At 33.9% G+C, this 12,813-nt stretch overlaps 1 protein-coding gene across 2 annotated transcripts in view; it reads left to right on the top strand.

Moving 5' to 3' along the window:
* Positions 1–12,813, top strand: part of CSMD3 (CUB and Sushi multiple domains 3) — an 803,119-nt gene that overhangs the window by 727,011 nt on the left and 63,295 nt on the right. For both annotated transcript variants that reach the window (XM_009321682.1, XM_009321683.1), the window contains 3 exons: positions 3,302–3,475; positions 6,149–6,322; positions 9,177–9,362. In XM_009321682.1, coding sequence (XP_009319957.1) covers positions 3,302–3,475; positions 6,149–6,322; positions 9,177–9,362 — 534 coding nt within the window. The remainder of the gene's footprint in view (positions 1–3,301; positions 3,476–6,148; positions 6,323–9,176; positions 9,363–12,813) is intronic.

A 12,813-nucleotide genomic window follows, 5' to 3' on the forward strand; every position in this document is an offset into this window, starting at 1 on the left:
AAACAAGACCTGAACCACATTCAGGAGACAGAGCAATAGGACCATGCTGGTTTGAACATCACAAGGATATTCAAAATTCTCAAGACCTGTTGTAACTAGCCTGAAGGAGAAAGGGAAGGTGAATGAGCGGGGGAAAGTGTGTGTGTGTCATCCCCCCCCCATCTCCCCCATAGATTGGTTCGCTGAGGACAAAAGGTAAAAGGTGTAATTATTAATAGTTTCTAAAGTGTCTCCCAAAATACAGAGATGACAGCAATGCCGAGTACAAATACAGAAGTAGAAATACAAAAATTAGTCCCACGGCTGCTAATTTTATCACATCATAAACCAGTAGTGTTGCACAGTACAGCAAAATGATATCCTTGATCCAGCTCCCAGAGGCGATAGACAGCACAACAGGGAACATATACTGCAAGTAAGGTGTTACATGACACAACTTTGAGAGCAAGCACGACAACTTTGAGAGTAAATTAATCAACATTGTGACCAGAGACTGTTGAACGAATATGATGAATACTTATGACAAATTTGCCTTAACACATTCTGTTCAGATCTATCGTTATCTCAACCCTTTGTGCCCCACATTGCGTGCCAAAAGGACTGTTGTGGTTTAACCCGGCAGGCAGCTAAACACCACACAGCCATGCGCTCACTCCCCCCCTCCCCAGTGGGATGGGGGAGAGAATTGGGAAGAAAAAAGTAAAATTAATGGGTCAAGAAAAAGACAGTTCAATAGGACAGAAAAGGAAGGGAAAATAATAATAAAAATAATGATAAAAGTATATACAAAACAAGTGATGCACAATGCAATTGCTCACCACCTGCCAGTTCCCAAGCAGCGGTCACCGCTCCCCAGCTAACTCCCCCCAGTTTATTATTGAGCATGATGTCATATGGTATGGAATATCCCTTTGGCCAGTTTGGGTCAGCTGTCCTGGCTGTGCCCCCTCCCAGATTCTTGCCGACAGAGCATGAGAAGCTGAAAAGTCCTTGACTAGTGTAAGCACTACTTAGCAACAACTAAAACGTCGCTGTGTTATCAACATTACTCTCAACCTAAATCCAAAACACAGCACTGTACCAGCTACTAGGAAGAAAATTAACTCTATCCCAGCCAAAACCAGGACAGATGTCAAAGAAAATAAAAAGAAAAGAAGAAAGAAAAAAAGAAACTCAAAAGTCAAAAGAAATCAAAACTAGAGTCTGAGAAGTTTATGACAATGAGAGAAAGTAGGCTGAGAGGATGGGAATTTTAAGTGCTTTTATATTTTCTCAAGCTAGACAGAGACATTAATGCAAGACTTACAGGTGATTTACAATGACTTTTCACCTGTTGCAGTTGCATTTTTTTTTTGTCATGTCCACACACAGTTGCAGAAACTGCAGTGTGATCCTACTCACCTGATGTGTTGAATTACTTCAGTTGTTTTCCCATTGCACAGGAAACAGAGTTTGACCTTTCTGGTGATGTATTCTGCTTTCACGCTACTGCCATAAAGCAACACTAATATCTTAATTGAGAACCAGGCCAAATATTGTAATTAAATGCTGTTAGAAAATTATTTCCTTGAACATGGTCTGAATCACTGCAAAATTATTGCACTTCTGATAGAAACTGATCTTTTCCAGCTCAGTTTTTACTCCTCATCTGGTTAGTCCTGTTTATCATCACAAATGTGATAGGACAGGGAAATTGGGCCCTTTGTGGCATGTTCAAGTCTACTACGTACTGAACAGATTACGACTTTCCTGGAGAATCAAGAAGTACTCTGACAAAAATTTTATAAATATGTATTATATGCCACCTTATCCCAGAAAACATAAAAGAAATTTCAAATATGCCTGGTCCTTATGTAACACTGAGGGAAACGAGGAGGGGACAAATGGGGGAATATATCCTTGAATAGTAGCAGATTTGGACTCCTGTTCCTTATACAAAAGTCAGATTGCACTCATCAACTTAATCTGTGAGAAGGTTCACATACTACCTATATTGTAAATTCTGACAGTTTTATCATGATTCATATGATGAAATACTAGACAAGGCTTAAGTTGCCAGACACAAGTTATAAGAAAATCTCAGATTTACAATTTTTTTTTTTTTTTAATAGGAAGTTTCTAGCCCTGAAAGAATGAGGGGAAATGCTGAAAATTACATCAGAGTATTATAAACACTTAAAAGTTCAAAGGAAAAAACAATCCAAACTATATTGATTCTAAATGTCCTTTCTTATTTGCAACCCCATGTGTTGGGGGTTTGTTTGGGGGGGGGGGGCGGAGAGGAGAAAAGGAGAGCAGAGGAGTTTGGGTGGCTGGTAATATTTTTTTTCACTAAAGTACTAGCTGAAACACTGCTTATTTTTCTTTCTTGGCTTACTTGTTTTTGCAGTAAGTTCTCTGCCATATGTCACAGCCTCCATGAGGTCAACCATTCTCAGAGGATGTTCCATTACCACACTATTTACTGAATCACAGTGCCCATTTTCCAGATTTCATTAAGAAAAGTAGTAACAAATAGCACATGGTTCATTCTTTTTCCCAGCCTCTCTCTAGATTAAATGTCTGTTTGTGACTTTCATAGTGTAAATAAAATATTTCTCGTAATTGAGAATACAGGGTAGAAGATTAGGCCAAGACATAGAAAGGTTTTTGGTTGCAGGACATTTGGATGTAGTTGCACTGACTGCCTTTAGCCCAAACATGTTAAACTCTTTGGGATTCCTCTGGGATCAATAAGAGAGAAAGAATGGAAGACAAACCAGAGAGTCAGATTCCAGGAATAAATTGTCCAAGTTAATTTGTTTCCATTGTAAGAAGGCTATATTTATAACATCCATATGGATTGATATTCATAATGGATTGATATTTATAATATTTATATTATTTTTATTTGTATTTATATGGATTTTTTATATTTATTTAAATGTATAATGGTGTAATGTTAACCTTATTGTTTAATCTTAACCAAAATAAAACTAAGGGAAATAATACAGAATTTTACAGATTTTAATAAAAAAGGTATTACTTTTTTTTAAAAAAAGAAATTTTATAACATATATGACATTTAATATATTTGCTACACTTTCTTTTTGTAATTTTTTATGTGTACTGTCCTACCTATGCAAATGCAATACTGCAGTTTTCCCAAAGTTAATAAAAATAAACCTTTGAATGAATTCAATAAAAAAAAGAAAGATGTTCATAATTTCTTTGTTTTAACTAAGGAAGTATGTTTAAAATTTCTCTCGCATATTTACTGATCATTTTTTCTTTGTTTTTTTATTTACTTTGAAAAATCTAGCTGGTCACTGTGGTATTCCAGATCTTATAGTCAATGGTCAAGTAATTGGAGAAAATTATGGATACAGAGACACAGTTGTATACCAGTGCAGTCCTGGTTTTCGGTTGATTGGTTCTTCTGTACGAATATGTCAACAGGATCACAACTGGTCCGGTCAGCTTCCATCCTGTGTGCGTAAGTAAGCATGGCAACACACACTGTTTTATGTTACAGGAATGTCTATGTCAGACAAGATGAGGAGCGACTTTGCAATTTAGTATTCATTTTCAAAAAAAAAGATTTAAAGCAGATCTTCAAAAGTATGTGGCCACCTAAAATCTGTGATTCATCTATCAGGTGAAGTTTAATGTTGTCACTTAAAATTTCCATTGCATCTTTTGGCTAAAGACCTGTCATTTATATATGAATATGAAACTTCTTCAAAAAGTGATGTGACTTAGGCACCCAGGTACTCAAATTTGAACATGGCTTTATGTCCCTTAGTGGCTTTTAGAAATATTTAATGTACATTTACTTTGAATGCCGTAGTTAGATAAGTAGATACTCTTGAACTACACTGTCAGCATTGATGATTAAAATGTTTGCTTCAACAAACATACTTTTTTTTTCTTCTTCTCACAGAGATACTGTTATTTTGTTTTCTGGTTTTAGTTTTGGCTTTTTTGGCATGAATTTTGTATTTTGTTAATGAGGCTCCTTTTGTGTAATAAGTGTGTCAACATATCAAATGAAATACCATTAAGTAATAACAGAAAATATTGTATTCAATTTAGGAAAATTTCAGAATTCTTGAAGGATTCTCAAGCAAATTACAACTATGTTTCAATAATTCAGGTTCAGTAATATCAGTGTATTGAAAATGTATTAGTCTGCCTACAAATATTCTATTATTATAGCTACATTTTTGTAGCAGAAACTATCTGAATGATGAATCATAACACACAATGTTAATTCATGACCCTTTCTGCTCACTCTTTACTTTGTTTTACATAGAGCTAGATATACATAACACTATATAATAATTGTATTCCTTAATTTTGTTTCCACTTTATGATCTAGAAATAGATCATTACTTCTTTATATTACATTTCAGACCAACACACTTCTTTATAGGTAACTGTTAAGGCAATAAAATTAGACACCGTTAATCAAGTATTTCTAAATTAAAATGTAAATATCAGTGTTAGAACTGAAAAAAAAAAATGTTTTGGATGTGCTAACAGCAGAGAAAATGGACATATTTTCTTCCTCCAGTCAAATGGAAGTTGCTTGTTTGAATCCAGGAGAATGCGCAACACAGCACTTCAGAAAAGGACACAAGACTTGGGAAAAAGCTTAGACTTGAGAAAGGCTGCTATAAACAACAACTGCCTCTAACTTTGTGATAGATATTTAGCAACATCTCCACTTCAGATCAAAGGTTCAAATGAAGTGTAGAAAAATAGCCTCGCATTTCTTTATGTATTTAACTTTAGATGTTTTAATTGAATTTTTGAGATTATGTGTTTAAATTTAGTGATTCTGACCATTTCACTTTTGAATTCACCATTCTTCTTGTTTATACAGTGGGCAGATGTATTACTACTGTTATGTATTGCTACTATATATGCATGGGTATTATTCAAAATTTTATGCAAATTTCATACTTCTGTTTTCACAAGAATAATTTTTATTGTTTTTATATGTACATTAAAAAACAACTTTGTGGACTGAATGCATATTTTTGCCTGACAGTTTTACAATTGTTAACAGTTTAGTGTATGATTCCAATTACTCTCTTGGGGAAAAAATGCAATTCCTTATATAAAAATTTCTGATACCTGTAACATAAAGATAATATATTTAATTAAAATAACTTAGTGATATTAGTAGAACATACAGAATTCAATTTAACTTTCATTCGTAGAATATACTGTGACTTCTCTGTGTGTTGTACTAGTTCTTAAGGATCATTTTCACTTTTTTGATGTCGCTAAAAATTTTACTTTATTTAGATTACATGAATGGGTTTCTTTTAGAGTTATCATGTTAAGTCTATTCTACACGGAGAAAAAGAACATATATTTGTCAGACCTAAAAAAATTAATTTAGAAAAATAATGAAGTTTCTAAAGTGATAAACATTTGAGAGTTAAATAATTTATTCTGTGATTTTTTTTCATTTTAAATTACTGATGAACTTTATCAACAACTGGAGTTTGTTAAAACATAGAAGAAAATATTTATACACTTTTTAAATTATTTTGGGATAATTAATTTCTGTTTTATTTTCCTTACTATTTTTGCAGCTGGTCTTTGTGGGCACAGAAAAGGAACTTTATCTTCTGTTGTCAGTTTTTGTATAAATACAAGTAAACTTTCACAGTGCCCATAACATTTCATCTATCCAGTCATAAATTTATAAATTCACTAATTACTTAGGCCTCAAAGATAAAACAGAGTGAGTCGATACTAAGACATATTTGTAAGAAATAATACCTGAGGAACTAACGCACTGAAATATTTCCTTTCAATTGCAGACTATATGTAATGAAAATCAGGTGCTTGCTTTTCTCCTGATTCTTCAGAAAATTTTCTTCATTTGCCGTGATTACTGCATGGCAAATTCTATTCAGTTTATTTAAATATTTAAATAAGTGCTTGAACATTTACTAAAATATATCTTAGTTCTTATTCAGTTTAGAGAAATGTGAATCTTTCATGGAAAGTACTCAGTATCTTATAATATCAAAACTTTAAAATACTATTATATAATGATTATAATGATTATCTATTACATCATAAATCATCAAAAGTGATAGCAACATGCTCTGTTTGGTTTTTGTTTCTTTGTTTTGTGCTATGCTAGCCGTTAGCTGTGGTCACCCTGGTAGTCCTATTTATGGAAGAACAAGTGGAAACGGTTTCAACTTCAATGATGTTGTGACATTCTCATGTAATACTGGGTATGTTATGCAAGGACCAACCAAAGCACAGTGTCAGGCTAATAGGCAGTGGAGCCACCCACCTCCAATATGCAAAGGTAAGAATGCAAGCACCTACAGATTTCAAACTTAGTTGGAAAATTAAGGTTGAAAAATAGAGTGAAGGCAAAGGGACACTGTCAATACAAAATTATGTCTCTCTTACTAACGGGTATCAAATTATTAAAGAAGATGTTTCATGATTCTCTGATTCTATGATTTTCAGTTAGGTCTGTTCTACATTCAGGTTGCCAGGATAACTGTTGCAGAGAAACTTTCTTATGTGTCTGTAGTTTAAAATGGTTTCTACAAGTTCCTTAAGCAAAATTATGCAGAGATAATTAAGAGCTTAAATCCTGAAATAATGTTATCTGCATTTTTAGCCAACATAGTTCTAATAGGTGCTTAAGAAAACATACTTTTTTTCCTTTTACATTTCCATTAATCTGACTGCTCATCTTGACTTTTTAAATTTTTATTCTAATTTGTTAGCATAATCCATTTGGGTTGGTTCTCAACATTTCGATATTATATTTAAAATTCTTTCACTGAAAATAAAAGAATATTATGAAATTAGTTCTGTTTGAGTATTCATAAGCACTTTTAAAAAGGTTTTATCACCATTGTCCTTTCCAAGTCTGTTGTTATGTGCTTTTTAAATGTTTTAATTGTTCTCATTTAGAAAAATGTACTTTTTGCTGCAACCTGCTTGCACATATGCAGAAATGGTATTGATTGTTTTTCAGCATCTTCCCAGCAGCTTCTATGGATATTTATGTGTACACAGCCTAAGTTATATTATGTATTTATAGTAATTTTATTTACTATATTTTCCTTCTAATAGGTGTCCTCCACTTTCCTTTGATCACTTTGCCTTAAGCAATACTGCCGAATAGTTTACAGAACTGAAATTTCCAAGGACCTTTTTGTTGATAAGAAGTTATTATTTTTTAAATTTGTAATACTAAACATGCACTGTGTATTAAGGATACCTAATAAATCACATTTTCAGTCCAGATGCTATAAATCACCTCGGTGTTCTGGTATTGCAGAGTAATGTGTCAAACTGTCTGGTATGTTATTAGCCTGTAGGGATCAGTAAACAGGTTGATCAGGTTATTCTTCAAAATTTTACACAGTCCTGAAATCTTCTACTAGTTTTAGAACAGACTTTAAAAATAAGAAGAACCAACTTTGTGTAGAACATTATTAGTGGTGTCTGTAATGTGCAATGAAATCAATTCTAACTAATATGATTTTGTTCTATTTGCATTGAAGTTAAATAAATAAATAAATAAAAGTTACTTTGCATACTTGTAAACTGCCTAAAGTGCAATATTATAGAAAAGGCTGCAGTCCTTTGTGAAGGCTGAATTTGCAATCGTCATATAAATTCAGCAGTGCACTTGCTGTTGTTACACTGTCTACAACTTTGCTAAATAGCTAGTTTCCTAGACAACTGTAATAATAGTGGAAAACTACTGAAATGGACAAAGCTTCTTGTATTTTCTTTCAAGTATTCACTACTCCAGATTTATTAATAAATAATTTTCATTACTTAAAGTACATGTTGAATAACGTGAAGATGAATGTTCAATTGTTATAAAACGCTTGTCTACAAAAATGAAAATAGATAGAAATATAGATCAAATTTTCCTCCAGAAAAAAGATAACAAATTTTCAACACTGACCATCAATAAAACTAAAAAAAATTATCTGACATTTAATGTTAAAGAAGTCAAGTCCAACCAGAAAGCTATTTCTATCCTTGAAAAAGATATGTATTCTAGTCTTGCGATACCAATATTTGAGAACTGTTAGGCGGAGCACACAAGCAGACTCCAACATTTAGGATAGTGACTAGAGAGAAGTAGGTGAGCCGTAAAATAACTACATTGAGTGATGTAGGTAGGAAAAATGATCTTAAATTGCATCTGGCAATAGCTTTTTTTTTCCTTTTTATATTACAGAGCTTTTTAGAATATTTTGATACTTTTACGTACACACCTCCGTGCACACAGAGATATGTATATATTTGCACACAGGTACATACACATGTATGCATATAACACACAATTGATTATAAGGATATAGGGATAGTAGTTTTTACATGAACTGTAGTTTTCTAGAGTAACTGAGTAGGTGATGATGTGTTTACTTGATCAGAGGAGTCTATTGCATGGAAACAGTTAAAAAAATCTCCATGATCCCCAAAATAAGTATTATACTCCCCTCACCAGACAGCTGTAAGGTGCAAAAAAGGAAAAAAAAAAAAAATCAATCTTCACTGATTTTCAAACGTATGAATCCTAAAGTAGTTGAGGACGCAAAAAATCCATCAGTATTCTTAACCATCAAAATATACCCCTATTTTTAAAAGCACATACCCATTTGTTGGGATATGTCCCTGTTCTAGCAGAATCACCACAGTTTTACCTAACTGACCATGTGCCCTTTAGCTCAAAACATCTGCCTCAAAGGTGCTCCATTATCAAAATGTTAGTATAGGAACATAAGTATATTTGCACAGCTGTGTGGGTTAAACCAAAGGTACATCTAGCCCCATAACCTGTTTCCAGCTGGGGGCAATAGTTTATGTCAAGGCAAGAGTATAAATTGAATATATGGGCATGTCCAGTCACTTTTAGTGGTGAATACTTTTACAGCATCATCACACTCTGTGAAGAAACATTTCCTTTTATTTGCTCTGAGTTTAGCATCTCCTGGTTTTAGCATCTCCTGGTTTCATATCATCTTCCTAATTCAGTATCATTATATATAAAATCATGGTACATAAAATCAGGGTGGCAACACATTGGAAGTTTCTCATACAAAGGGTAGAAGACCATTTAAAGAACATTTTAGTAGTCTGTATTTGTATGACTCTCAAGTCTGTGCTCTTTTTCTTTTTAGTGGTCAATTGTTCTGATCCTGGAATTCCTGCAAATTCTATAAGAGAAAGTAAAATCGAACATGGAAATTTCACATATGGCACAGTGGTATTTTATGATTGTAATCCTGGATATTTTTTATTTGGCTCTTCAGTTTTAATTTGTCAACCAAATGGCCACTGGGACAAACCTCTACCTGAATGCATTAGTAAGTAGATAATGTGAATGTTTCTACAAAGAATGTGGACTAGACTAGGTATTATTTTACACAACATTTACATCAGTCTCATGACAGCAATTAGAATAATCATATTTATATACATTTGTGTGTGTGCAGTAATGATGCAGCAGCTGAAGTAGCACAGTTATATTGTTATTGTATGTAACAAATAACATAGAAACCTTGGGAAATGCAATAACAGAAACAAACATGTCCAAATGCTTCAGCACAATGATCCCTGATAGCAGGGATAGAAGGTCAAAATACATCCATTGAATTTGCCAATACGTGGCCTCCATTGGCCACAAAGCTATAATCACACTGAAACTTAAAAACTATAACAACCAATTATTGACTTATGTCACTATGGTACTTTCTGCATTTCTCTTGGGACAACAGCAAGATCAGACTATCTTTGAAGACAGTGAGCAAATAGTAATGGCACTGTAAAGCACCAAAAGTGTCCTCTGGATCATGTCCTCAGCTTACCACGCTACCAGATGTACCTGAACATCATAGTCATATGTAACCTATCCACTAAGGCAAGTGGATCAATACAAGGAGGTTGTTTTTGTTCTGGCTTGTCATGAACAACTTTCTAACTGTGATGTAGATATAGCCACAGATGTTTCATAGGTTTTTAATTGGCTGGGACAGCTGGTTTACCCAGTTCTCTGTAAGTCTATGAAAAAGCTTTTGTTTTAGGATCAAAATTTCTCTCTGAGAAAGGCTGAAAGCTTTATTTTCTAGAGATTAAAGGGGAAACAGGCTAAGGGTTCCTTATTCAGGAATCATGGACTGATATTTGCAATATTGTAGATATTAGTTCTCAGTTTTACCTTCATTAATCTTCCTTAATTGAGGTTTCTCCAGTTCTGCTATTCTCTCTCTAAAAAAAACCCAACCCTGAAGCTTTATTTCTTATTACTGTTAAAACCTTTGGTTCTGGAAGTTGTCCCTTTCTTTGATGGGATAAATAGCTTGATTGCAAGTCACAGTTAAACTTATAACAAAGAGTCTACCAGTTTCACATTAAATTTTAAGGTAACATTACCATTTCAGAAAGATAAATGTTACTTAATAGTAACATATCTCCAGAGAGAAAGAAATTCTAAAGGTAAAGGTGAAAAGATTTCTTCTTTCTACTTTTGTATTTTTATCTCTTAATCTTCTTTCAGAATTGTCACAAGTAATTTAATAATACAGATTTTACTCTTCTTTTGAGCTGACCTTTGGGAGTAAGAGTGCTATATGTACTTTTGAAAATACATTCTCAGTTTTATTTGTGTCATTTATATAGAGGGGTCAATGAATTCTAACCTAGGCACTATCCATGATATTTTATAATCATAAAGCTTACCAAAACTTATTCTGATGCAGCTACTGAATATTTTTTATAAGAGCCTTTCAGCTTCTGGAGTGTTTTACAAATTGTTTCACTTTTAGACATATGCAGGACAGTCATTTTGTAGTCTGCACGTTTTTCCACCGTAAAAGCAATGGAAAAGAAGTGGAAAGCTTGCTAGATGTTTTTCTTTGACCCAGGTTGGATTATTTTTTTGACCTAGCTGGATTTCAATCTCTCTCTACCTAGTCTCAAAGAACATACCTTTTTTTGAAATATTGCTAAAGTAATGGAGAAGACACACGGCAACAAAGGAAAAGTTGTTCACCTGTAAAGTGACTTAATTCCTTTGAAATGTGTTGTAGCTAGAGTACTTCTAGCTACTATAAATCCTGTAAGAAGAAGAATTTAGCATTGGCCTGGACCATAATGTCCTTTTAAATCTCCCTTTGAATTAAAGACTTTCAGGGACATATGCTACTTAGGCACATGCTGCTAGAAAAATACTTTAAATTTGAAATGTACTCAAAATGATAGATATGTTTGGACAATATACCTCAAAGAATTCCAGTGACCATATCAGTTTTTTTTCTACTGCAAAATATTCTCAATTTAGTTCTGATAGACATGTTCTGATTTGTTATTTTTCAGCTACGGAGATGCGAGTACACACAATCCACACCTTCCAAGCTTGGAATCCAGATAATGTAGACTGTTTTTTTTTCCAGTGTCTGTGCCATCCTCTCAATAATTCTATTGCAGCACCTTGTCCTGACATTTCTTCCCTCACAATATGACATATACAGCCATTCCCAGCTGTTGGATAGAATGATAAGAATTGTTGACAACTATATATATTAAAGAAACTTCAAGTGTACTTTTTAATTCAGTACTCAACAATTAGGGTATAACATTTGTAAATTTAATTGTACATTTGTAAATTTAATTTTACATTTGTAATTTAATCAGGTTATAAACTAATAATGCTGTAATTTTACTGCTATGTCATCACATTTGACCAGAAGAGGATGTGAATTTATAGTTCTTTCTGTTTTTCCAGAATGTTATACATCTCATCCATAATCAGTATTAGCTGATTAGCTAGATTATTGGGATTTTTAATGGCTAAAACAAATAGCCATTGAAATGTCACACTGGCAAAAGAATTATTTGCATATCTTTCTCTCAGAATTTTTTTTTTTTAAGGAAAGTGGGGTCTTCTTGTGACAGAAATTGATTGATAATTGTCCATAAAAATGAAAAAATATAATTTGACCTGACATTTTTACATACTCTGAAGAAGATTAATAATATTATTCTCTTTAATTTTCTTCTTCCTTTATTATTTGTTCTTTAAAACTGAATCAATGCTTAATGTAAAACTAAATTTACACAGCTATAAAAAGGTACTGTGCAGGCATGTGATGGAACAGGACTAGATCAACTGGCAGATCTTTAAGGACATTTTCCATAGAGCTCAAGAGCTCTCAATCCCTGAGTGTAAGAAATCAGGAAAGGAAGGCAAGAGGCCGGCATGGATGAGTGGAGACCTGCTGGTCAAACTAACAGGCAAGAAGGAAATACACAGGCAGTGGAAGCAGGGACAGGTATCCTGGGAAGAGTTTAGGGATGCTGCCAGGTTGTGTAGGGATGGGGTCAGGAAGGCCAAGGCATGGCTGGAGCTGAACTTGGCAAGGGATGCAAAGGATAATAAGAAGGGCTTCTACAGGTATGTCAGCCAGAAATGGAAGGTCAAAGAAAGCTTACCCCCCTGATGAACACAACTGGCAAACTGGTAACAACAGATGAGGAGAAGGCTGAGGTAATCAACAACTTTTTTGCCCCAGTCTTCACTTGCAATCTCTCTTCCCGCACCTCTTGAGTGGACGGACCTCAAGATGGGAACTTGGAGAGCAAACTCCCTCCCACTGTAAGAGAAGATCAGGTTCATGACCACATGAGGAACCTAAACATACATAAGCCTATGGGACCTGATGAGATGCATCCCAAAATCCTGAGGGAATTGGCTGATGTAGTTGCCAAGCCACTCTCCATGATATTTGAAAAGTCATCGCAGCTAGGTGGAGGGCCGCG

This window comes from Pygoscelis adeliae, unplaced genomic scaffold, assembly GCF_000699105.1.
Source record: "Pygoscelis adeliae isolate BGI_AS28 unplaced genomic scaffold, ASM69910v1 Scaffold111, whole genome shotgun sequence".
Classification (NCBI taxonomy): domain Eukaryota; kingdom Metazoa; phylum Chordata; class Aves; order Sphenisciformes; family Spheniscidae; genus Pygoscelis; species Pygoscelis adeliae.